Below are 22454 nucleotides of genomic sequence, written 5' to 3'. Positions count from 1 at the left end.
TGATGCTGTCTCCTCTTCCATTTCTAAACATTACTCAGTTACCAAATAAATAAGAAATACTTGGGGTATGACTGTTTTAGTCCGTTTGTGTTGCTGTAAAGGAATACCTGAGACTGGGTGATTTATTTTAAAAAGGGGTGTATTTCACTCATGTTTCTGATGGCAGCAGAGTTCAGGATTGAGCATCTGTCTGGTGAGGGCCTCAGACGGCTTCCATGGTGACAGAAGGGGAGGGGGAGCTGCATGTGCAGGCCACGGAGCGAGAGAGGGAGCAAGGGGCAGACAGCAGGCTCCCTTTAATAGACTGACCCTCACAGGACGAACAGGGCGAGACCCATTCCCCCAGCCCCAGAGCATGTCTGTTCCTGAGGGATCCACCTGTGACCCAAACCTTTGAGAATTTATAATGAAAAGCCAGTCTCCTGCCCTGCCCCCACCACCCCGCCACCACCCCAGTTCTCACATTTCTTCTGGAGATTGTCTGTGTATCATTTCCTTTACACAGACATACCTTACAGATTGTTACGTATCAGGAGGTATGGATCAACCTCATTCCGTTTTAAGGAGGTAATACATGCATGAGGTTGGAAAAGGAAAACAACACAAAATCATAGCTAGGGCCAGGTGTGGTGGCTCAGGCTGTAATCCCAGCACTTTGGGAAGCTGAGGCTAGAGGAGGGCTTGAAGCCAGAAGTTCAAGACTGGCATGGGCATTATAGTGGGACCCCAACTCTACAAGAAGAATTTTAAAAACTATGAGTGTGGTGGTGAGCACCTGTAGTCCCAGCTACTGGGGTGGCTGAGGCGGGAGGATCTCTTAAGCCCAGGAGACTGAGGCTGCTGTGAGCTGTGATCGTGCCACTACACTCCAACCTGGGTGACAGAGTGAGACCCTGTCTCAAAGACAAAATATGCAAAGGACCTGACTCTGTGTGTCTCAAAGGAAAACATGTAAGTGGCCGATGTGTAGACGAAATAATGTCCAGCATCACTAATCATCAGGAAAATCAAATAAGAACCACATGAGGTACCAACTGGCACCTGTTAGGATGACTGTCATCAAAACGCAAAAGATAGCGAGTGTTGGTGAGGACATGGAGGAAAGGGGCCCGTTGCACTCTGTTCCTGGGAACGTCGTTGGCACAGCCACCATGGGAGACGGCAGGGAGCTTCCTCAAAAATGTGGAAATAGAGCTTCCACAGGATCCAGCAATCCCACTGCTGGGTGTCTATCCAAAGAGTTGAAATTAGCACATAGAAGAGGTGTCTGCACCCTCGTGTTCATCGCAGCACCATCCCAGCAGCCAGGACACGGAATCAACGCAAGTGTCCATCAGAAGTCCGGGATTTTCCGTATTGGCTCTGTTGATTCCCAGCAGCATAGTATTTCAACACATAGATTCTTTGGAAACATACTTGTTGATTGTTTTACTGTGTGTCAGGCATTGTTCTAAGCAGTAGGGATACAGGATCGAAAAAAAGACAAGAATTTCACCTTTCATGAAGCTTATATTCTAGTAAGGAGAGAGGCAGAAACCAAACCTAGTGAGTAAAGCATGTAATTTATTCACACGAGAAGCTGTGAAATGCTGAGTCCAGGGGAGAATGTTGTGGTCACCACAGTAGACAGGTCAGTGTGGCTGAGGGGGTGGGGAGGGTGTGACCAGGTGGGGCCTGACTGCAGGGAGCCCTTGGAAGGGTTTGAGTCAAGCTGTGGTGCAGGGTCTGGCATGACCTAAGAGAGTCGCTCTGACTCCTTTGTTGAGACTCGGTTGTAGCAAGGCAGGGGGATCCTGGGGCCCAGTTAAGAGTCCCAGAGCAGTAACACTGGTGAGCAAGGCTAGTGAGGAAAGCTGGGGGAACTGCCGGGGCAGCGGGGGGGTCTTTGGAGGGTAGAGCCAGCAGGACTCGCTGCAGTGGGTGTGTGAGGAGGATGGCTGCTCCTCACTGGCTTGACCGGCCCCTGGGAACAGAGAGGTAGGTTAGCCTTGACCTTTTGCCAGCAGAGACAGATCCACGTTAGCGTGCTGTGCTCGTACCTGCTGCACGGGACTGTGGCTGTAGGATTCTTCTATCATTGGCAACGCTCATCAGAGGATTTGTGCCTGAAAAATGATTTTAAGAAAAGTCCTTGTTGACATACAGAAACATACAGCAAGTGTACGCATCACAAAGATTCCCGCTGGAGAAATGTTCTGTCAGCAGAGGCATCTGGTGGAGGAGGAGGATGCGGCTGGCTCCTCAGAAGGCCTGTCCCCCATCGGTGCTGCCCCTTGAGAATTCTGACAGCATTCCCTGCTTCTGCACTTTCTGTACATGGGGCGCTCTTCCTTCGGGTCTGCCTTCTTGTTGTGCGCGGCAGTCGGTAACTCATTCTCATTGCTGTGTAGAGTTCTGTCTGAATATACCACAGTTGATCAGATCTACGGCTCGTGGATGTGATGGAGTGGTTAATTTGAGTTGTGCTCCTGTGGATGTTTCAATCCTTGTCTTTGGTAAGCACACATGTGCAATTCAGGCTGCATACGTTTGACTTCAGGAGATGCTGTGGCTGCGCCGGGGATGCTCCCACCATGGGGTTGTAGTGGGTGGTGGTGTGGAGGCGAAATTGCTGGTCCTGTCACCGTAGCTACAGGGTGGAATGTGGGATAGTCTCATTGTGGTTTAATTTGTAGTTTTGCTGTTGATTGATGAGTTTGAGTGCCTCTTCACATATTTACTGGCAGTTTGAGTACTTTTTAAAGAAATGCCAAGGCTTTTCCCAATTTTTTTTAATTGGATTTTTCTCTATTTCTTTTTCTTTCTTTTTTTTTTTTTTAAACGGAGTCCCACTCATCATCCAGGCTGCAGTGCAGTGGTATGATCTCGGCTCACTGCAACCTCCACCTCCCAGGCTGAAGTGATTCTCCAGCTCAGCCTCCCAAGTAGCTGGGTTTACAGGTGCACGCCACCACGCCTGGCTAATTTTTATATTTTTAGTAGAGATGGGGTTTCTCCATGTTGGCAAGACTGGTCTTGAACCTCTGACCTCAGGTGATCCACCTGCCTTGACCTCCCAAAGTGCTATGATTACAGGCGTGAGCCACCACACCCGGCCAGTTGTCTCTGTTTCTTAATGACTTGTTGGAGTTCTTTATGTATCCCAGATAAAAGGCCTTTGTTTGATACACGTGACATATCTTTCCCATTCTGTGATTTGCCTTTCTAAACGCTATATATTGATGAGCAGAAGTTCCGAGTTCTGACACCATCCAGGGCCCACGTCTGCTCTCTTTATAGTTGGCGCTTTTTGTGCTCTGCTGAGGAGATTCTCTGCCCACCTGAAGGTCGCCGTGCATCCTCCTCTGTTTTCTTCTACATGTTGCGTTGTTTTATGTTTGCTACTTAGGTGCACCACCTATCTGGCAATAAGTTCTGTGTATAGTGTCGAAATAGTGTTATATAACTTTGCAGGTTTTACCAGATTGCCCTGGAAACAGATTGTATCAGTTTTTAATTTGTATCTTCTAACTAAAAACCATACCTCCATGTCAGATGTATTTTGCCCACATCTGCAGGTAACTATCAGACGTGTGTTCCTAGCTGTTTCTGCAGATGAACAGTGGCATCTCCTCATTCTAACTTGCGTGTCTTGCACTGTGATAAAGCTGTCTTGTATGTTTATAGTCATCAATGCTACATTTCGCGGTGGACTTGCTCCTGCTGCCGTAATGTTGGGCTGTCCGTCTGCTGTCTGGTTCCTGGACAGAAGCCTCTGTCTTGCTGTGTCTGTCAGCTGAGGGCAGTAGTGTGCATCGGCTCTGAGATGGAGCCTCCTGGGCCTTTCTTGTTCTCGGAGCTTCCCTGGCCCTGGGTGCCCTGGCACGCTTTGCCTGCGTCAGTGCTCAGCCCTTCCATGGGGCCTGCCTGTCCAACTCGATAGTAAGGTTAGCAAGGCCCAGGAGATTTCCCGCTCATTTTCTGTATTCTCTAAGTGCCTTATCATTTTCACCTGTAAGAGGACCTCAGGGAAGGAGTGGATGGCCTTTATAGAGAGTGGGTGATTACAGTGTAGGCATCGCCATTAACTTTACATAGGATGGCTCTTTTTTAAAACTACCCTCATTTAAAAAGTCTGTCAAGGCAATCTAAACATAGACTTTCCTCAGGCCCTCAAGAGTATTGAGTATCTGGAGGAGGATGCCCAGAAGTCCGCAGAGGAGGGGGTGCCGGGACCACACACTGATGCGCTGTCCTCAGACTCTGAGAACATGCCATGTGATGAAGAACCGTCCCAATTAGAGGAACTAGCTGACTTCATGGAGCAGGTTTGGGCATGTTTTCCTTTACAACTACCTACTTTAAAAATTTGACCGTTCTATAAAATATTTATTGTTTACTGCAAGAAAAATCACTTTTTTGATTCAAATGTTGGTGAGTGGGTTGTATAAGGAACTTGACTTTTATTAACTTGCTATTAACCCTATTCAAAAAATATACTTTTGGAACAGCTTACACCAATTGAAAAATACGCTTTAAATTACCTGGAATTATTCCATGCTTCCACTGAGCAAGAAAAAGCGAGAGACAGTGAGGTAAGAGGGTCAACTTTCGGTCAGTGAAAAAAATGGCAATATTTTCAGAGTTAAGTTTGATTTAAAGTAAATGTGACTTCATTAAATTAAAGTCACAAAAGCCAAAACCCACAAGTTTGGAAACGAACTTAAAATGAAGAGAGTCTCGAGAAGCCCGTAGGGACCGTGGAGCTTGTTCACCCCTCATAGGGACTGTGGAGCTTGTTTTCCCCCCATAGGGACCGTGGAGCTTGTTCACCCCTTGTAGGGACCATGGAGCTTGTTTTCCCCCCAAAGGGACCGTGGGGCTTGTTCACCTCTCGTAGGGACCGTGGGGCTTGTTCACTCCTTGTAGGGACCGTGGAGCTTGTTCACCCCTCGTAGGGACCGTGGAGCTTTTTCACCCCTCGTAGGGACTGTGGAGCTTGTTTTCCCCCCATAGGGACCATGGGGCTTGTTCTGCCCTCAGTGTCTTTGATTTGATTTGCAGCAGGCTGCTGCTTGCAGGGTGACACGTTGTGGGTCAGTGTGTATAGAGAACATGTGGCTCTGAGACAGCAGGGAGACCTAGAGCGGGGACTCGGGGACTGCTCTGAGCTGCGTTCCTGATCCTGAAAGTTCCTGCTTCTCTCCCCATCAGGACGCAGTGATGACTGCGGTGAGGGCATGGGAGTTCTGGAACCTGAAGACCCTGCAGGAGAGGGAGGCCCGGCTGCGGCTGGAGCAGGAGGAGGCGGAGCTCCTGACCTACACCCGAGAGGATGCCTACAGCATGGTACCTGGCCCGGGGCCCTCCTGCCCTCTTGCCCCCCTGCTGAGGGGCACTTGTTCAGCCATGTTTGGCTGTTCAAAGTCTGTGTACACTGACATGAGACAATGCCTAGGAATTGTTCCTTCTCATATCAAAACAACTTCACTCATGTTCTAAAAACAGTTTTCTTAAAAATTGACACTTGGAGATTGCAGTTAGATATTGACCAGCTCTGATTAAAGCTTTTATAAGTCTTATTATAAATAGTCATGTCGATCAGACTTATTTGGAAGACTTAATAAGTATGAAGGTATATGATTTGTGGCTTACAACATGACACTGAGACTTGGTGGAAATGAGAGCGTGCCGTGTTCCCTACAGGAGTATGTCTATGAAGATGTCGATGGGCAGGCAGAAGTCATGCCGGTGAGTGCTGCCCTCTCCCTTAGGGTCTGCGCGGGCAGCTTCCTGTGAGTTCCACATCTCATGGGCCCTCCCTTCTCTGTGCAGCTCTGGACCCCGCCCACCCCGCCACAGGACGACAGTGACATCTATCTTGACTCGGTCATGTGTCTCATGTATGAAGCCACTCCCATCCCAGAGGCTAAGCTGCCCCCCGTGTATGTGAGGAAGGAGCGGAAGCGACACAAAACAGACCCCTCAGGTGCGCATCCCGAGGGCATCGCGTGACCTAGGCGGGCCCTGGCCTGCAGAGTCCCTGCGTATCAGCCGCTTTCTGCTGTCTACTGTCTGCCTGTCTGCTGCAGGGCGAGTGCTCACACGCCCGTCCGCTGCCCCTCAGGCCCTGTGCACAAGTTCTGTTTCCAATGAGGAAACCTTCGTGTTTCCTTCTAATTGACCGTGAAGACCTGAGAGCAGGTCTGTCTTTGGCAGGTGCTTTCTGTGGCCCCTTTGCCCAGGCACCTCCAGACTCGCCCAGCCTGTTTCCTTTGTCTTTTGCCTGCCAACGTGGACTCTCCCGGTTTACTGTCTTGCTGAAGACAGCCTCTGTGTTCAGCTGCAGGCAGGAAAAAGAAGCAGCGTCACGGGGAGGCCGTCGTCCCTCCTCGGTCCCTGTTCGACCGAGCGACACCAGGCCTCCTGAAAATTCGCAGAGAGGGCAAGGAGCAGAAAAAGAATATTCTGCTGAAGCAGCAGGTGCCGTTCGCCAAGCCCCTGCCAACTTTTGCCAAACCCACAGCCGAGCCTGGTCAAGACAACCCAGAGTGGCTCATCAGTGAGGACTGGGCGCTGCTGCAGGTAGGTGGGCGTGGTCTTTGTGCCAGCGGTCACGGGGTCATTTTTCTCCCTCATGTCTATGCTTCCAGCTCACTGTGATCACTTTGCGGGGAGTCTTTGGCAGGAGGGAAGACCTTCTGACTTAGAGTGTATTCGCCTGTTTTACCTGAAACCTCGTTCTCTAGGCTGTAAAGCAGTTACTGGAGCTGCCTTTGAACCTCACAATCGTGTCACCTGCTCACACACCTAATTGGGATCTTGTCAGTGACGTCGTTAACTCCTGTAGCCGAATCTACCGCTCTTCCAAACAGTGCCGGAATCGTTACGAGAACGTCATCATTCCACGAGAGGAGGGGAAGGTAAGCACGGTCTTGTTTGTCCTCCGAGGAGAACACAGGCAGGTGTGGCGGCTGTGGCCTGCAGTGTCGGCTCCAGTCCTGCTCTTCACTGACTGGGCTCCTTGATCCCTGTGGGTCTGCGGTGAAGTCCATCTCCTCGGGCTCCTGGTGGACCCAGCGAGGTCGGGTTCCTGCACTGTGCCTCGCCTATGGCATGAGCAGTGATGGAGGTGTTCGCACTGTGCTTGGTGTTGGCAGCAGGCCTCATACCTGAGGTTTTATCTGATACCAACATTTGCACTGCCATTGTCATTTCTAAGATAGTGTGGGTGTCATCCGAATACTTGGCTGTATATATATGTATACATTTTCGCTTTGTAACCCAGGCTGGAGTGCAGTGGCGTGATCTCAGCTCACTGCAAACTCCACCCCCCGGGTTCACACCATTCTCCTGCCTCAGCCTCCTGAGTAGCTGGGACTACAGGCTCCCGCCACCACACCCAGCTAATTTTTTGTATTTTTAGTAGAGACGGGGTTTCACTGTGTTAGCCAGGATGGTCTCGATCTCCTGACCTTGTGATCCACCTGCCTCGGCCTCCCAAAGTGCTGAGATTACAGGCGTGAGCCACTGCACCCGGCCGATATATATACATTTTCAACAAGGTTTTGGATGAATGAAAAGACCTTTCACTGGGTTTTGATCATGGCATACTTAAATGAGGGTATCATCCAAATACTTGGTCATATATAGACAGACATTTTCAAGAAGGTTTTGGGTGAGTGAAAAGATAAGCTGTCTCGCTTTGTTTTGATCATAGCGTACTTAAAGAAAAGTCTGTTACTGGTACCTCTGCTATTCTGGTACTGAATGACTGGCTGGCTGCAATGGTTTGACAAGCGTAATATTCCCTGTTTCAGGGTTAACTATAAGTATTGCAAGTGTTTGTTTACATATAGTATAGTCAAATCATTAGTCTTTCATGTAAGAAGTCAGCTGTGTGGTTTGTAGCTTGACCCCGGAAGAGTCCAGGCAGCTGGTCAGTAACATGTAGGCGTGCGTGTGGCGTGCCTTCCCTTGAACTGAGTCATCCCTCTCCGTTATGCATCTGGCTTGCTTCAGGCAGCTCCTTCTTGCTGCTTGCCTGCCTTTCTCGCTTCAGGACCGCATCCAGAGCCCCCACACCAGCAGCGTCTGCATGCTCTGCTGTGCCCACGTTGCCGGTGTCCACACCCCTCAGGGGATGTGCTGTGCCACTTCCAGGGCACTTGCCATGCTGGTGTGTGGGGACCACTGCCTTTCAGTTCACCTCGTGGAGCCCATCCAAACAGGAGCTGTGGGCATGTCTTCTTGCATGGGACAGGGTGGGGCAGATATAGTAGAGGCAGGCATCCAGTACTTTTACTATATTTACTTTTGTTTCTAATTTGTGAGAATTACATTTTCTCCGTAATAGCCAGATCCATCCTCAGGATGCGAACATCACACTTAATTTATTTCTGTACCCGCTCTTTCAGTCATCTCTCTTCATTTTTCTAAAAACACTTGTCTGAAAATAAAGCATTTTTTTGTTGTTGTTGTTGAACGTAGAAAAGCAAGTTTTCTTCGTAATACCACTTTGTGGTCCCTTTACCAGTAAGACTTCCTGGAATCTTGCATTAATTAGATTTTCTGTGTTTTGGAAGCATTTGTAATAATAGCCATTACCTTATTAAGGAAAAAAGTAAAGCTAAAATATTGTCTTCTTTTATAGCTGATTTATGAAGCTAATCCAGAGAAAAAGGCAAAAATATTTGTAAAGTTTGAGGGTGATGTTCTTTTTTTTTTTTTTTTTTAGACAGGAGTTTCACTGTTGTTGCCTAGGCTGGAGTGCAGTGGCATGATCTCGGCTCACTGCAACCTCTGCCTCTCAGGTTCATGTGATTCTCCTGCCTCAGCCACCCAAGTAGCTGGGATTACAGGTGCCTGCCACCATGCCTGGCTAATTTTTGTATTTTTAGTAGAGATGTGTCCTCTACTGCTAGAGGAATACCCTAAATTTCATCAAGTTGACCAGGCTACTCTCGAACTCCTGACCTCAGATAATCCACCCACCTCGGCCTCCCAAAGTGTTGGGATTACAGGCATGAGCCACCACCCACGGCTGCGGGTTATGTTCTGAATAAGTTGGAGCACTTTGTTAAGAGCCTGTGCACAGAAACGTAGAGTAAGATTCAGTCTTACCCTATATTTTAGGAATCAACAGAAACCTGAGACCTAGAATTTTCTCCAGGGCCTCTCATTCTGTATGTAGAGGCCATGACTCTTTGCATTAGAGGACCCCACGGTGACTTGTCCAGCCCCCTAAAGGGCATCCTGAGCCTCCGTGTCCCTCATGCCCTGTGGAAGCCCTTGATGGTGACAGTGGTCGGATGTGTGCGTGAGTGGGACAGCCCCACCTCTCAGAGCCTGCAGGACTCCGGCAAGCCATGTGGGACGGGGCATTCATGCCTGGTGAGAGCCTGCACAGGAGCTCTGTTACCAGACACACAGTCTTTCTGCCTCTGGCCTGGCTCAACCTAGCCATCCAGTGTCTTGTGTGATAGACCTGGTCTTACTCTTATGCACCCCTTCTCCCTCCCTCCCTTTGCTCACTCTTAGGATGATAGATAGGAGGAGAATGCTTCCCTGTATGGCACAGTGTTCTGGGAGGAGACTGCTGTGGCCTTGCATGTTGGTTTCTAGTTCTGGTTGTCCTTAGTGTTGCCTTCAGAATTTAGGGCATTTCTCTAGCAGTAGAGGACACGTGTGCACACAGACGTGTGTGCTTGTACATGCGCAGACACACCTGTACCTGGGCCTGTGCTGCGGTGTCATGTGAGAGCCTTGGTTTTCGCCTTGGCACACTCTCTTTGACCGGAGTTTAGAGGAGCATGGGGGAAGAGCCCTGGGCAAGGAAGGAGGTGCTTGAACCCTGGTCTTGACTTGTCACTACCTCTGTGACCTTGCACAGAGAGCATTCCTGGGACGGCTGTTCACTTCACAGGATTAAGGAGTTACTTTAAAATTCTGCAGGATGCTAAGATGTCTTGGAAGCAAGTAGCCCAAATTGAGCGGCCCGTTGTTTAGCTGTGCAATTTATGAAGGAAGGACTGCCAGGCATAAGCACTGCTAAAGACCCCCAAGAATGTACTTTGAGACACCGTTGGGCATGCACCAGCCTCACTGTCCACCATGGGCAGAGGACAGTGGTGTCCATGGCGGTCCGCGCTGCCCCTTGGTGTTACCGGGTGAAGGCTCACAGCCTGCTCCACACGGTTACCTGCCGTGTGACCTCGGGCACTTTGCACACCTATTTTGTTCCCTCTCCCTCTTTTTTTCTTTTTTTTTTTTTGAGACGGAGTCTCGCTCCGTCACCCAGGCTGGAGTGCAGTGGCCGGATCTCAGCTCACTGCAAGCTCCGCCTTTCGGGTTCCTGCCATTCTCCTGCCTCAGCCTCCCGAGTAGCTGGGACTACAGGCGCCGCCACCTCGCCCGGCTAGTTTTTTGTATTTTTTAGTAGAGACAGGATTTCACCGTGTTAGCCAGAATGGTCTCGATCTCCTGACCTCGTGATCCGCCCGTCTCAGCCTCCCAAAGTGCTGGGATTACAGGCGTGAGCCACTGCACCCGGCCTCCCTCTCCCTCTTTAGGTGATTATGGGGCTTATGTGAGAGAATACCTGGAAAGGGTTAGCGTGGACTGGGGAGTGTCATAGCAGTCGGCCAGGACAGCCACTTAATGCCGCTGCTGTTGGGTTATGCCTGGACTTGGAAAGAAGGCCCAGGAAAGGGAAGTTTGTATTCAGCCATGGGGAGTTTAGTCTCAGATTCCCACCCAGTGAGGCCTATGTCCCGCGCAGTCTGTCCATGCTGCCTAATTCAGATGCACTCTCGTCAATTTTGTTGCAGAGTAAAAACAACCGTCCTCTCCGTACGAGCCAGATCTATGCCCAGGATGAGAATGCCACACACACCCAACTGTACACGAGCCACTTTGACTTAATGAAAATGACTGCGGGCAAGAGGAGCCCCCCAATCAAACCTCTGTATGTTTCCTGAGTGCTCATTTTATGTTAATTATGACTGAGTAGATTGCGTGAAGCTTGGTTTTGATGTATTTTTAACATAACGCTTCTTCAGATATTTCCTTTATTTAATAATTACTGTCTCACCGTCTATACTGCAGGCTTGGCATGAATCCCTTTCAGAAGAACCCCAAGCACGCGTCTGTGTTGGCAGAAAGGTATTTCTCTAGTCATGACACATTTGTTACTGTTTGGAAGGATTTCATTCCAGTGTCATCTAAGTTCAGCGAGTTCAGCAAATCGTTGTGCACTTAGTGTGTTCAGGCATCAGCTGGACATGGCAGTGCGCAGAACCTGCGGGAGAGATGGTGCTTCTCCTGCCGTGGGCTGGGGTGTGCATGGGACGGCCCCTGCCCTGTCTCTGTGTTACAGGGATTGTCCTTGCTGGCCCTCGGTGGGGAAAGACGCTGACAGACATGATGAGTGTGCCAGGGCCATGTGGCCAACCACAAGGGGCTTTCTTCCTTGCACCCCACCTCTCAGGCACTGATTTTGTTAGCCATATCTTAAGAACACATCATGTTTAGGGGTGTGTGTACTTGCCCTGAAGTTCTACAGGGGAAAAGAGGAATGGATGAATGGATGGGTAGAGAAGTGGGTAGATGCAAGAAAGCAAATGGGGTAAGAATTGGATGGCGAAACCCCAGTGTGGAACCTTAGTGCCAGGCACATGGGTGTCTGCTGTGTTTCTGACTGTCCGACTCTTCCCATAAATGTTGGAAATGCTGGGATGAAATGGTGTGCATCTGGTTTAGGCACTGTTGTCACACAGTGGCGGATTTGGGACGCTTCCTTGTTCTGTGGCTCCCTTTCCACACAGTGGTGGAGTGATCCTTGTCAGAGGGAGTTGGCCCAGGCCCCATCTCCTCAAGCCCCCAGGACTCCCTCCTGCCCATGCTCTGAGTCGCCTGACCCTGGCTTTCGGCCCCTTGGTGCTCCCTGGGTGTACTGGCAGCCGCGCCTCAGGCCTTCACTTAACCGCCCTCGTGAGATGTTTTCAGAGCATACTGTTGAGAATTGCAGCCCTACCCTGCTGTTTTCCTTCATAGCAGTCAGTATACGTCTTCAGACCTACTGCACGTTTTACCTGTTTGTTGTCTGATGTGAGTGCTATGATCGTTGGGACTCTAGTGTCTGGGAGCACAGACCAGGCGTTTGATTTATGTTGTCGATTAAATGAAGAGTTAATTCACCCAACTAATATTTATGGACCTGCTGCAGGCCTGCACGGCGTGGAGCCTGGGCATTCCCAGGGGAGCGAGACAGGCTCAGTCCCGCCCTCCCTTTGCCTCACTGGAGGGCGTCCTCACAGAATGAACAGACAGTGATTTTCCTGAGTACAGTGCAGACACATGAGGTGGGCTGTGCGTTTTGGGGGCTGCCACCAGTTACCCTGGGGATGTGTTCAGAGATACTTCTCCCGGAGCGTGGGAGAGCTTGGCCTCAAGGAAGAGGACTCGGCGCCAGGCTGAGGACAAGGTCCAGGTGGCTCGATCTCCTGCAGGGCACGTCGGGCACCTTGCTTTATGCCCTCGTCTGTTGGGCTGGGCTGGAGCTGCCCCAGCACCTGGCAGCATGGGATTTCTAGGGTACTTGGTACTTGTCCATCTTAAAATTTGCCTATATGTTTTTAACCTTTGCGTCTGTCTTTCAGTGGAATCAACTATGACAAGCCACTGCCTCCCATCCAGGTGGCGTCTCTCCGTGCAGAGCGAATCGCAAAAGAGAAAAAGGTCAGCACCCTGGGCCCTTCTGCTTGAGTGGGAAAATGTGGTGGCTATGACTTCATCCAGGGAGTGTGCAGGCCGGGTCCGCCCCTCCAGTGGCTCCTCTTCCTTCCCTGCCCCTCAGGCTCTGGCTGATCAGCAGAAGGCACAGCAGCCGGCCGTGGCCCAGCCGCCCCCGCCCCAGCCGCAGCCCCCGCCACCCCCGCAGCAGCCACCACCACCGCTGCCACAACCACAGGCAGCGGGCAGCCAGCCACCAGCAGGGCCACCAGCTGTCCAGTCTCAACCCCAGCCACAGCCCCAGACCCAGACGCAGCCTGTGCAGGCCACAGCGAAGGCGCAGCCCGCAATCACGACGGGGGGCAGCGCGGCCGTGCTGGTGAGCAGGGACTTCCTTGCGGGCTTCCCCTCCACAGGAAGTCACCCCCACCCGCACTTGAGTCAAGTGCTTTCTGTTAAAACGAAGCTTGTTGCCAGTTCTAGCACATTTCTAGGCTGTAGACCTTCCTCTGAAGAAATGGGAAAAGGCTTAGTCTCACCCCAGAGGAACTGTGTGTTCTCACCCAGATTCTGCCATTTCACGCCTCCAAGGCCTTTGTGGGCTTAGTGGCTTTATTGGATTTGGCAGGTAGAGGCAGCTCCTTTGAGTGGAGGTGGCTGGGAAGTTTGGAATTGCCTGGGTTTTGTAAAACATACCTGAACATACCTGTGATGCATTTACCTCTTGACTTCCTACACACTTAGAGAGCAGGTCCTGTCTGTGCTGGTGTCTCCTGAAAGCATGCCCATGTGTGCTCACTCATACACATCAGTCTTTAATGCCTGTTGTAGAAAAGCTGTAAAGTGCACGAGAAGCGTTGTGAAAAGAAAGGCAGGGTGTGGAGCTGCAGACTGTGGCCGTGCGCACCACGCTCTGGTGCATCTCTGTACTGTGTGTGTCCATGTGCCACACAGAGCTGAAATCGTATGCAGAGAATCACACCTGCAGAGAATAGGAGCTGTGCCAAACTGGAAAAACCCACACTTTGGACTACCAGGCAGGCATAAAAACATTTTTGTTACATAGAACCATTTCCTGCAGTAGTTTTTAGAAAATTGTTTGTTGTAGTGGAATTTTCAATGTACTCAGGCAACTTCATTCCTCATCTATTCAAAAGAGATCTTTGTGAATGCCTACTTGGTGCAAGGTGGGCAAGATGGGCAGTGCCCACACTCTGGAGCCATGTCCTACAGGGGAGGGAGGCAGCCAAAGAGATCATTTTAAATGCTGGCGGGAGGAGTCAGGGTGGCACAATGCGGGGCTGGCTTGTTAGGAAACACCTTTCTGAGGAGTTGGCATTTGAGCTAAGGCCTGAATGACAAGGATTTGGTCATGAGAAGAACAAACACAGCAAGTACAGAGGTCCTGAGCTTGGCTGATATGGGGGCCAGAAAGGTCAGTGTGGCTGGACTCAGGTGTTGAGGTCCAGAGGGTGGATGAATGGAGTGGAGAGACAGAGGAGTAGAGGGACAGTGGGGTGTGGGGTCAGCAGGGTGGGGATGGAGGGACCCCGGGGTAGAGGTGGAGGGTCAGTGGGGTGGGGCTAGAGGGACAGTGGGATAGGGGTGGAGGGATAGCAGGTAGACAGATGGTGGGGGCACCGCCAGGTGGAATGAGTTGGGGAGGTTGGGATGGGTGGCTGTGTGAATGTCGTGGAGTTTTGATTTGATTCTGAATGAAGTGGAAGCCTTTGGAGTGTTTATGCGGGGGAGAGCCTGACATGAAATTCAAATTTTTTTTTTAAATAGGCAGGAACCATTAAAACATCAGTTACTGGGACAAGCATACCCACTGGTAAGACAAATACAGAGATGCTGAAATGTGGACCCCATTTCTCCTGGCACTGTTGCCTTATGCCCACCTGTCTCCGCAGGCACCGTGAGTGGAAATGTGATCGTGAACACCATCGCAGGGGTCCCGGCTGCCACCTTCCAGTCCATCAACAAGCGCCTGGCGTCACCAGTGGCTCCTGGAGCCTTGACTGTGAGTTGCCCTTCACCTGGGTCATGCACCTTGACTGCATTCCGCCAAAATTATTTACTTGTCTGTTAATTCTTCTTATTATTTTTAAGTATTCCATTGGTGAAAAAACTGTCTAATTTGAATTTCATAAAATAAGTAGCTGATCAGTATGTTGATTTCAGAAACATTCACCTGTTTGGGGGATGGTTTCCATTCTCTATGAGGGATGAAAATGAGGTGGGATATGTGTGTGTAAAGTGTAGGGGTGTATGTGTGTGAGGTGTAGGGGGGTGTGTGAAGTATAGGGGTGTGTGTGTGTGAGGTGTAGGGGTGTGTGAAGTGTAAGGGTGTGTGTGAGGTGTAGGGGTGTGTGAAGTGTGGGGGGGTGTGTGTGAGGTGTAGGGGTGTGTGAAGTGTGGGGATGTGTGTATGAGGTGTAGGAGTGTGTGAAGTGTAAGGGTGTGTGTGAGGTGTAGGGGTGTGTGAGGTGTAGGGAGTGTGTGAAGTGTAGGGGTGTGTGTGAGGTGTAGGGGTGTGTGTGTGAAGTGTAGGGGTATGTGAGGTGTAGGGGGGTGTGTGTGAGGTGTATGGGTGTATGTGTGAGGTGTAGGGGTGTGTGTGAGGTGTAGGGATGTGTATGAGGTGTAGGGGGGTGTGGTGTAGGGGTGTGTGAGGTGTAAGGGTGTGTGTGAGGTGTAGGGATGTGTGTGAGGTGTAGGGATGTGTGTGAGGTGTAGGGGTGTGTGTGAGGTGTAGGGGTGTGAGGTGTAGGGGTGTGTGAAGTGTAGGGGTGTGTGTGTGTGAGGTGTAGGAGTGTGTGAAGTGTAGGGGTGTATGTGTAAGGTGTAGGGGTGTGTGAAGTGTAGGGGTGTGTGTGAGGTGTAGGGGTGTGTGTGTGAAGTGTAGGGGTATGTGAGGTGTAGGGGTGTGTGTGTGAAGTATAGGGGTGTGAGGTATAGGGGTGTGTGTGTGAGGTGTATGGGTGTATGTGTGAGGTGTAGAGGTGTGTGTGAGGTGTAGGGGTGTGTGAGGTGTATGGGTGTATGTGTGAGGTGTAGGGGTGTGTGTGAGGTGTAGGGATGTGTATGAGGTGTAGGGGTGTGGTGTAGGGGTGTGTGAGGTGTAAGGGTGTGTGTGAGGTGTAGGGATGTGTGTGAGGTGTAGGGGTGTGTGAGGTGTAGGGGTGTGAGGTGTAGGGGTGTATGTGTGTGAGGTGTAGGAGTGTGTGAAGTGTAGGGGTGTATGTGTAAGGTGTAGGGAGTGTGTGAAGTGTAGGGGTATGTGTGAGGTGTAGGGGTGTGTGTGTGAGGTGTAGGGGTGTATGTGTGAGGTGTAGGGGTATGTGTGAGGTGTAGGGGTGTGTGTGAGGTGTAGGGGTGTGTGTGAGGTGTAGGGGTGTGTGTGAGGTGTAGGAGTGTGTGGTGTAGGGATGTGTGAGGTGTAAGGGTATGTGTGAGGTGTAGGGGTGTGAGGTGTAGGGGTGTGAAGTGTAGGGGTGTATGTGTGTGAGGTATAGGAGTGTGTGAAGTGTAGGGGTGTATGTGTAAGGTGTAGGGGGTGTGTGAAGTGTAGGGATGTGTGTGAGGTGTAGGGGTGTGTGTGTGAAGTGTAGGGGTGTATGTGTAAGGTGTAGGGGTGTGTGAGGTGTAGGGGTGTGTGTGAGTTGTAGGGGGTGTGTGAAGTGTAGGGGTGTGTGTGAGGTGTAAGGGTGTGTGAGGTGTAGGGGTGTGTGAAGTGTAGGGGTATGTGTGAGGTGTAGGGGTGTGTGTGTGAGGTGTAGGGGTGTGTGAAGTGTAGGGGTGTGTGTGAGGTGTAGGGGTGTGTGTGTGAAGTGTAGGAGGGTGTGTGTGTGTGTGTGTGAAGTGTCCCCTCCCTGTAGGATGATTTAGGTAGGAGGTGGGATGTGAGGGTCCGCTGCTGATTCTGTTGCCGCAGGTGCCCCCCATATGCTGGTCACTGTGCCCATGTGGGGAAGCTGAGAGATGACGGGCCTCTTGGGGGCGTGGTTTTGGGGGAGGGGACACGGCATCACACAAGGGCATGGCTGGGTGCGTGCCAGGAGCAGGCAGGCATGGGAGGAGTGGGCAGTTTCTACAGAACGTGGAGACCCCAGGTGTGGGAAGTGGTAGGTGCAGCCCACCCAGGTGGAGAGGAGGTGCCTAGGCAAAGGTGCAGAGCCATTTGGTGCCCTGGGACCACTGCTTCACTTGGGTTTTTCATCATCAGAACCAAACACAAGTGAGAATAAGGAGCTCCGATTTGTATCTTGATTTTCCAAATAGTTCCCAGACCCAGGGGCAACACACCCTGAATGAGAAGAAACCATGCTTCAAAGTCAGTGCGTTGGCAAGTAGAATGCAGTCTCTCTTGGGTTTTGAAAAGCGTCTTTCCTGTAAAGATGTCGTTGCTGTAGTAGCAGGTGATGGGGCATTGGCAGGATAGATGTGTGGATGATGGAATTGGATAGAGTCCAGAAATAGACCCCCTCCCCAACACACACACACACAGATTTTCGGTTGACCTCAGTAAAAGTGCCAAGGAAATTCAGAGGTGAACAGACTGTCTTGTCAGCAAACGGTGCTGTAACAGTTGGGCGGCCATGTGCAGAACAGTGAGCCTTGGCCTGTAACTCACACTGAATATGAAAGTCACTGCAGGTGGATCACAGGCCTGCATGTAAAAGCAAAAACTATACTGTAAGCCAAAACGGTAACATTTCTAGGAGAAAATCTGTGCTACTTTGGTTTAGGCAAAGATTTCTTAGGATACCGGAAGCCTATGAATCATGAAGAAAAATTAATACATTAGGCTTCATCAAAATTAAGGACTTCTCGTCCTTGAAAAATAGTAAGAAAATGAAAAGCATAGACTGGAAGAAAATATAAAGATTCTTCATCTCAATAGTGAGAAAACAAGCAAATTTATAAAATGGGCAGAAGATGGAGCAGTCACTTCACCAAGAAGATAAAAGAATTAGATAAATACTTGGAAAGGCGTGCAACGTCATTAGTCATTAGGGAAATGCAGAGTTTTACAACCACAGTGATACAGCATAATGTGTCTAGGAGAGTGGCTTCAGAAACAGAAGGCTGGCAGTAATGGAAGCAGCCAGGACTCTCTCACAAGGCTGTGGGAATGCAGAATCCACAGTCACTTCTGAAAACAGTTTCATTTTTTCTTATAAAACCAAGCATACTCTTACCATGCAGCTTAGCAGTTCTGCTGCTAGGTATTTCCCCAAGAGAAGTGAAAACACCAGAACGAGAACCCTCAACACCAATATTTATAGTGACTTTATTCAGGATTGCTGAAAAAGAAAACAGCCTAAATGCCCTGGTGGATGGGCTGATAAACCATGTACATTCATACAGCCCAGTCCTACCAAGGAATACAAAAGAATGAACCCCTGAGACATGTACCTCCATGGAGGACTCTCAGATACATTTTGCAGCTAAATGAACAGTTTCAGAAGGCTTCATATGCTGTATGACTCCGTTTAAATAACATTATAAAAATGGCAAAACTAGAGAGACAAAAAAACAGATGAATGATTGCCACGTGCTGGAGATGCGGGAGGGGCTCGACTATGGAGAGGAATATGAGAACGTTGGGAGTGGTGGGGTCGTGGCAGTAGCCACATGATGATAATGTGTCTGTCAAAATTCATAGAACCACATATTGTACTCTCTGTAAATTACCCTTCAATAAATCCCTGTAAAACACTCTTAAGAAGTAGAATATATAAAAACACACAGTTTTTCTAGTATGTGACTTTAAGATTATTTCACTTTTCTTTGTGCTTTGCAGTAAACAACCTCAGGCTCAGTCGCTGCAGTAGATAGTAGAAGTTGTTAGGCCTGCGGCGTTGGGAATATCCTGTATGACCAATACAACTGTTTCTGTGAGGGTACCAAGCCAGAATCACTGCATTTAGCGTTTTAGTTTGAAAAAGACCTGTTCTTTGTGGTATTTTAAAATGTAAAGCATTTCATTCATGACATATTTTTGTGTGGCTCTTAATGGACAAGACATTCTTCCTGGCACTGTGGGCCCAAGACACAGTGTGCTTTCATGGGGGCCTTGTAGTGCTGTGGCTAGAACATGAGAGAGGTGCAGATAGCAGTGGTGGACATGTAGGTGATTGTACTCGGGGGACTCAGAGAAGGCTTTCAGGAGAAAGTGATGTTGGGCTTCAGGAGGACAGGAAGTGCATCATCCACAGAACTGGCCCTTCTGAAGGCAGGGCCAGTCGTGTGAGCGGGGGGTCTGAGGGGAAGGGAATGGTGTGCATGGAGAATGACGTGTTGTTCTGTTTGAATGGAACACAAAAGATATTAACAGAGAAACAGTGGTTCCCTGCCTTTAAAACCATTATTATTGAGTGGCTTCTGTGTGCTTGGCACTTTGTAATATTGAGGTTAGATTGTACTGGGCTTTGGATATTGGGCTAAATGGTTTTTTGTTGTTGTTGTTTTGTTTTTTATTTTGAGACGGAGTCTCGCTCTGTCACCCAGGCTGGAGTGTAGTGGCGCGATCTCGGAGTGGCGTGATCTCAGCTCACTGCAGCCTTCGCCTCCTGGGTTCAAGCAGTTCTCTGCCTCAGCCTCCCAAGTAGCTGGGATTACAGGTGCCTGCCACCACACCTGGCTAATTTTTGTATTTTTAGTAGAGACGGGGTTTCACCATCTTAGCCCAGCTGGTCTTGGACTCCTGACTTCGTGATCCACCCACCTCTCACCCTCCCAAAGTGCTGGGATTACAGGCACGAACCACCGCGCCCGGCCTAGATACGGATTTTATTCACCAGGCAGTGGGGAGCCCTTAACGGTCTTCGAGCAGAGAGATGTTCTAGGAGGATTAATGTGATACTACATATCTAGAATTGATTAGGGTAGAAGAGGCTAAGGAGAAAACAATTTCTTTTTTTCTTTCTTTCTTTTTTTTTTTTTTTGAGACAGCATCTTGCTGTTGCTCCGGCTGGAGTGCAGGGGTGCAATCACAGCTCGCTGCAGCCTCACACTCACAGACTTAAGCAATCCTCCCGCCTCAGCTTCCTTAGTAGTTGGGATGCGAAAACTGTTTAGTCCAGAAAAGGATGACTTCTGTTTCTGGTAACAAGATGAGTTAAGTTATTTTTATACCACCTCTTAATGAGAATAACTAAAGTTATTGGACAAACATTTTTAAAGCTTCAGGGAACTGACAAGAATAATTAGTTATCAGGCCCAAATCTAAGGGAGGGAAGAAACTCAGAGAGAGAAACAGGATTCACTGAAGTCATGTTTGCCTTGAAAATAAATTTCAGCCTGTGGGATGAGGGAACTCATTCAAGTCCAAGGCTGGGCCAAGGTGGAGAATCTAAAAAGGAAACTGCTGATACACCGAGGTAGGTGGCTAAACCCTTAGGGCGAGAGTGAACCAGAAGCAGAATCCATCTGCCCTTGGCCTTCAGGGGTCAAAAGAAGAGTTGCCCTTGGATTGAGCAGTGGAGCACGGTGGGGATGGCCCCTGAGAGGTTGAAGCCACAGGTCAGTTTGCAGTTCAAGTTGATATTACCTTAAGAGTGTCTCCGGCACTCCCTCACATCAAGTGAAGTAGACCTGCTTCACTGGGCGTGTTCCTGTGCAGCCGATCAGGAACAAATGCAGATTCTCTCTGGAGGATTATGCTTTCTTGACTTCTGAGAATCTCCACAAATAGTTTTCTAGTATAATACAATATAATAGAATACAAAATCACTAAACAGAAAAGAAAAGGCATTGTGAGTGAGAATCAGCGGAATGGCAGACACTGGATAGGCCTGCAAAGATGAGCGATATTGGGATTATCAGGTTCAGATTTTAAAGGTTAGGCTTTCAGACTGGGCGCAGTGTCCCACGCCTATAATCCTAGCATTTTGGGAGGCCAAGGAGGGTGGATCACAAGGTCAGGAGACAGAGACCATTCTGGCTAACACAGTGAAACCCCATCTCTATTGAAAATACAAAAAAAAAAAATTAGCCAGATGTGGTGGCATGCGTGTGTAGTCCTAGCTACTCGGGAGGCTGAAGCAGGAGAATCGCTTGAACCCACGAGGCGGAGGTTGCAGTGAGCCGAGATCACACCACTGCACTCCAGCCTGGGTGACAGAGCGAGACTCCATTAAAAAAAAAAAAAAAAGAAGTTATGCTTTCTATTTTAAGGAAATAAAAGAGAAGATTGAGAATATCTGAATATCTGTAATCAGGAAACTATGTATAGAAAGAATATATAGAGAACTTTTAGAAAAGTCTGATTACCCAAGTTGGGGGAAACAAACCAAACTTATGAGTGGGCTTTAATATCACACAATTGAGGAGAAAATGAGGGAAGTGGAGGCAAAATCAGAAGACATGCTACACGCGACATGGGATGACAAGATGACACATGGAGGACATAGTGACAGGGCCTGATAGGTGGTTACTGACTGTCAGACAGAAAATTGAGCAGAGTCAATATTTGAAGACGGAATAGTTTTTAAGAACTTACTAATGACACTGATGCATTTATGTAGAAAGTCTAATCCCAATCAAGGATGAGAAAAAGGAACCAAGTCTGGTCTGCCTAATGCCAGTGACCAAGAGGTCTTTCAGGCAGCCACAGGAAAAGACAGATTGCCTTCAGAGGTGGAGCGGCGCGCTTGCCAGTGGCAGCAGTGAGGCCGGGAGCCAGCAGGTGTCGTCGTCGTGCCAGGGAAAGGAAGTTGCTGCCAGCCCGGCGCTCTGCGGCTCTTGGAAATATCTTAAAGAACAAGGGAGGCCGGGTGTGGTGGCTCATACCTATAATCCCAGCACTTTGGGAGGCCGAGGTGGGCGGATCTCCTGAGGTCGAGAGTTCGAGACCAGCCTGACCAACATGGAGAAACCCCATCTCTACTAAAAATACAAAATTAGCCAAGCGTGGTGGCGCATGCCTGTGATGCCAGCTATTCAGGAGGCTGAGGCAGGAGAATTGCTTGAACCCTGGAGGCGGAGGTTGCAGTGAGCCAAGATTGCGCCATTGCAGTGCAGCCTGGGCAACAAGAGCAAAACTCTGTCTGAAAAAAGAGCAACAAAAAACGGCAAAATAAAGCAGTTTTCAACTTTGGAACTTCACTGAATGATATGCTTTAAGCAGAAGAAAGGTGTTCCCAGCGGGAGGTGGTAACAAGGTCGGCTCGTGGATGAACGCAAGAGCTCGCTGGGGTTAGAAAGAGGAAATAAATACACAGGATAGTAACATGCAAGCTGGGGAAGGGGCAGAGGGGCTGAAGTGTGCACAGGTCTCGTTACTGTTTAGGAAGAGCATGGAGTGTTTAGACTTTGGCAAGCATCCGTGGTAATTCCAGACGAGCCACCAGAAGAGCGAGAGCAGAGCGAGTTGCTCCCAACCATGGCAGGGGACGTTGGTGAGGAGTCATCTGAGAGGAGGCAAGAAAGGAGATGAAAAGAAACATGCAGCAGCTGGGTTGAATGGAAAACACGGAGTAACATGCTAGATTTCCATCCAGATGCATAAGCAATGAGACGTAAAAGGATCAAGACAGACTAAAAATACACGGCACATCGGAACCAAGGGAGTTGGCAGAGGTCAGCTGAGGAGACATTGCAGAGGTGGCATGGTTGCGTTTGCCTTCCACTTTATGGTGGGACAAGGAAGGGTGGTGGGGCAAGGTGAGATAGGGTGAGGGGGCCACTCTGGCTGCCACTTCTGCCTGCGGGCCAGAGTGGACTGCAGGGCACAG

The 22454-nt window shown here is 49.6% G+C and overlaps 1 protein-coding gene across 19 annotated transcripts in view; it reads left to right on the top strand.

Annotated features, from left to right (window-relative positions):
• Positions 1-22454, top strand: part of LOC105490546 (E1A-binding protein p400) — a 135325-nt gene that overhangs the window by 93857 nt on the left and 19014 nt on the right. For all 19 annotated transcript variants that reach the window (XM_011756299.3, XM_011756297.2, XM_071070762.1 and 16 more), the window contains 13 exons: positions 4149-4307; positions 4491-4574; positions 5194-5328; positions 5686-5730; positions 5815-5968; positions 6323-6564; positions 6729-6902; positions 10809-10945; positions 11086-11142; positions 12639-12717; positions 12836-13090; positions 14500-14545; positions 14625-14734. In XM_011756299.3, the coding sequence (XP_011754601.2) occupies positions 4149-4307; positions 4491-4574; positions 5194-5328; positions 5686-5730; positions 5815-5968; positions 6323-6564; positions 6729-6902; positions 10809-10945; positions 11086-11142; positions 12639-12717; positions 12836-13090; positions 14500-14545; positions 14625-14734 (1677 nt within the window). The remainder of the gene's footprint in view (positions 1-4148; positions 4308-4490; positions 4575-5193; positions 5329-5685; positions 5731-5814; positions 5969-6322; positions 6565-6728; positions 6903-10808; positions 10946-11085; positions 11143-12638; positions 12718-12835; positions 13091-14499; positions 14546-14624; positions 14735-22454) is intronic.

This window comes from Macaca nemestrina, chromosome 10 (genome assembly GCF_043159975.1).
Source record: "Macaca nemestrina isolate mMacNem1 chromosome 10, mMacNem.hap1, whole genome shotgun sequence".
Lineage (NCBI taxonomy): Eukaryota > Metazoa > Chordata > Mammalia > Primates > Cercopithecidae > Macaca > Macaca nemestrina.
This window is presented reverse-complemented; position numbering and strand designations above follow the sequence as displayed.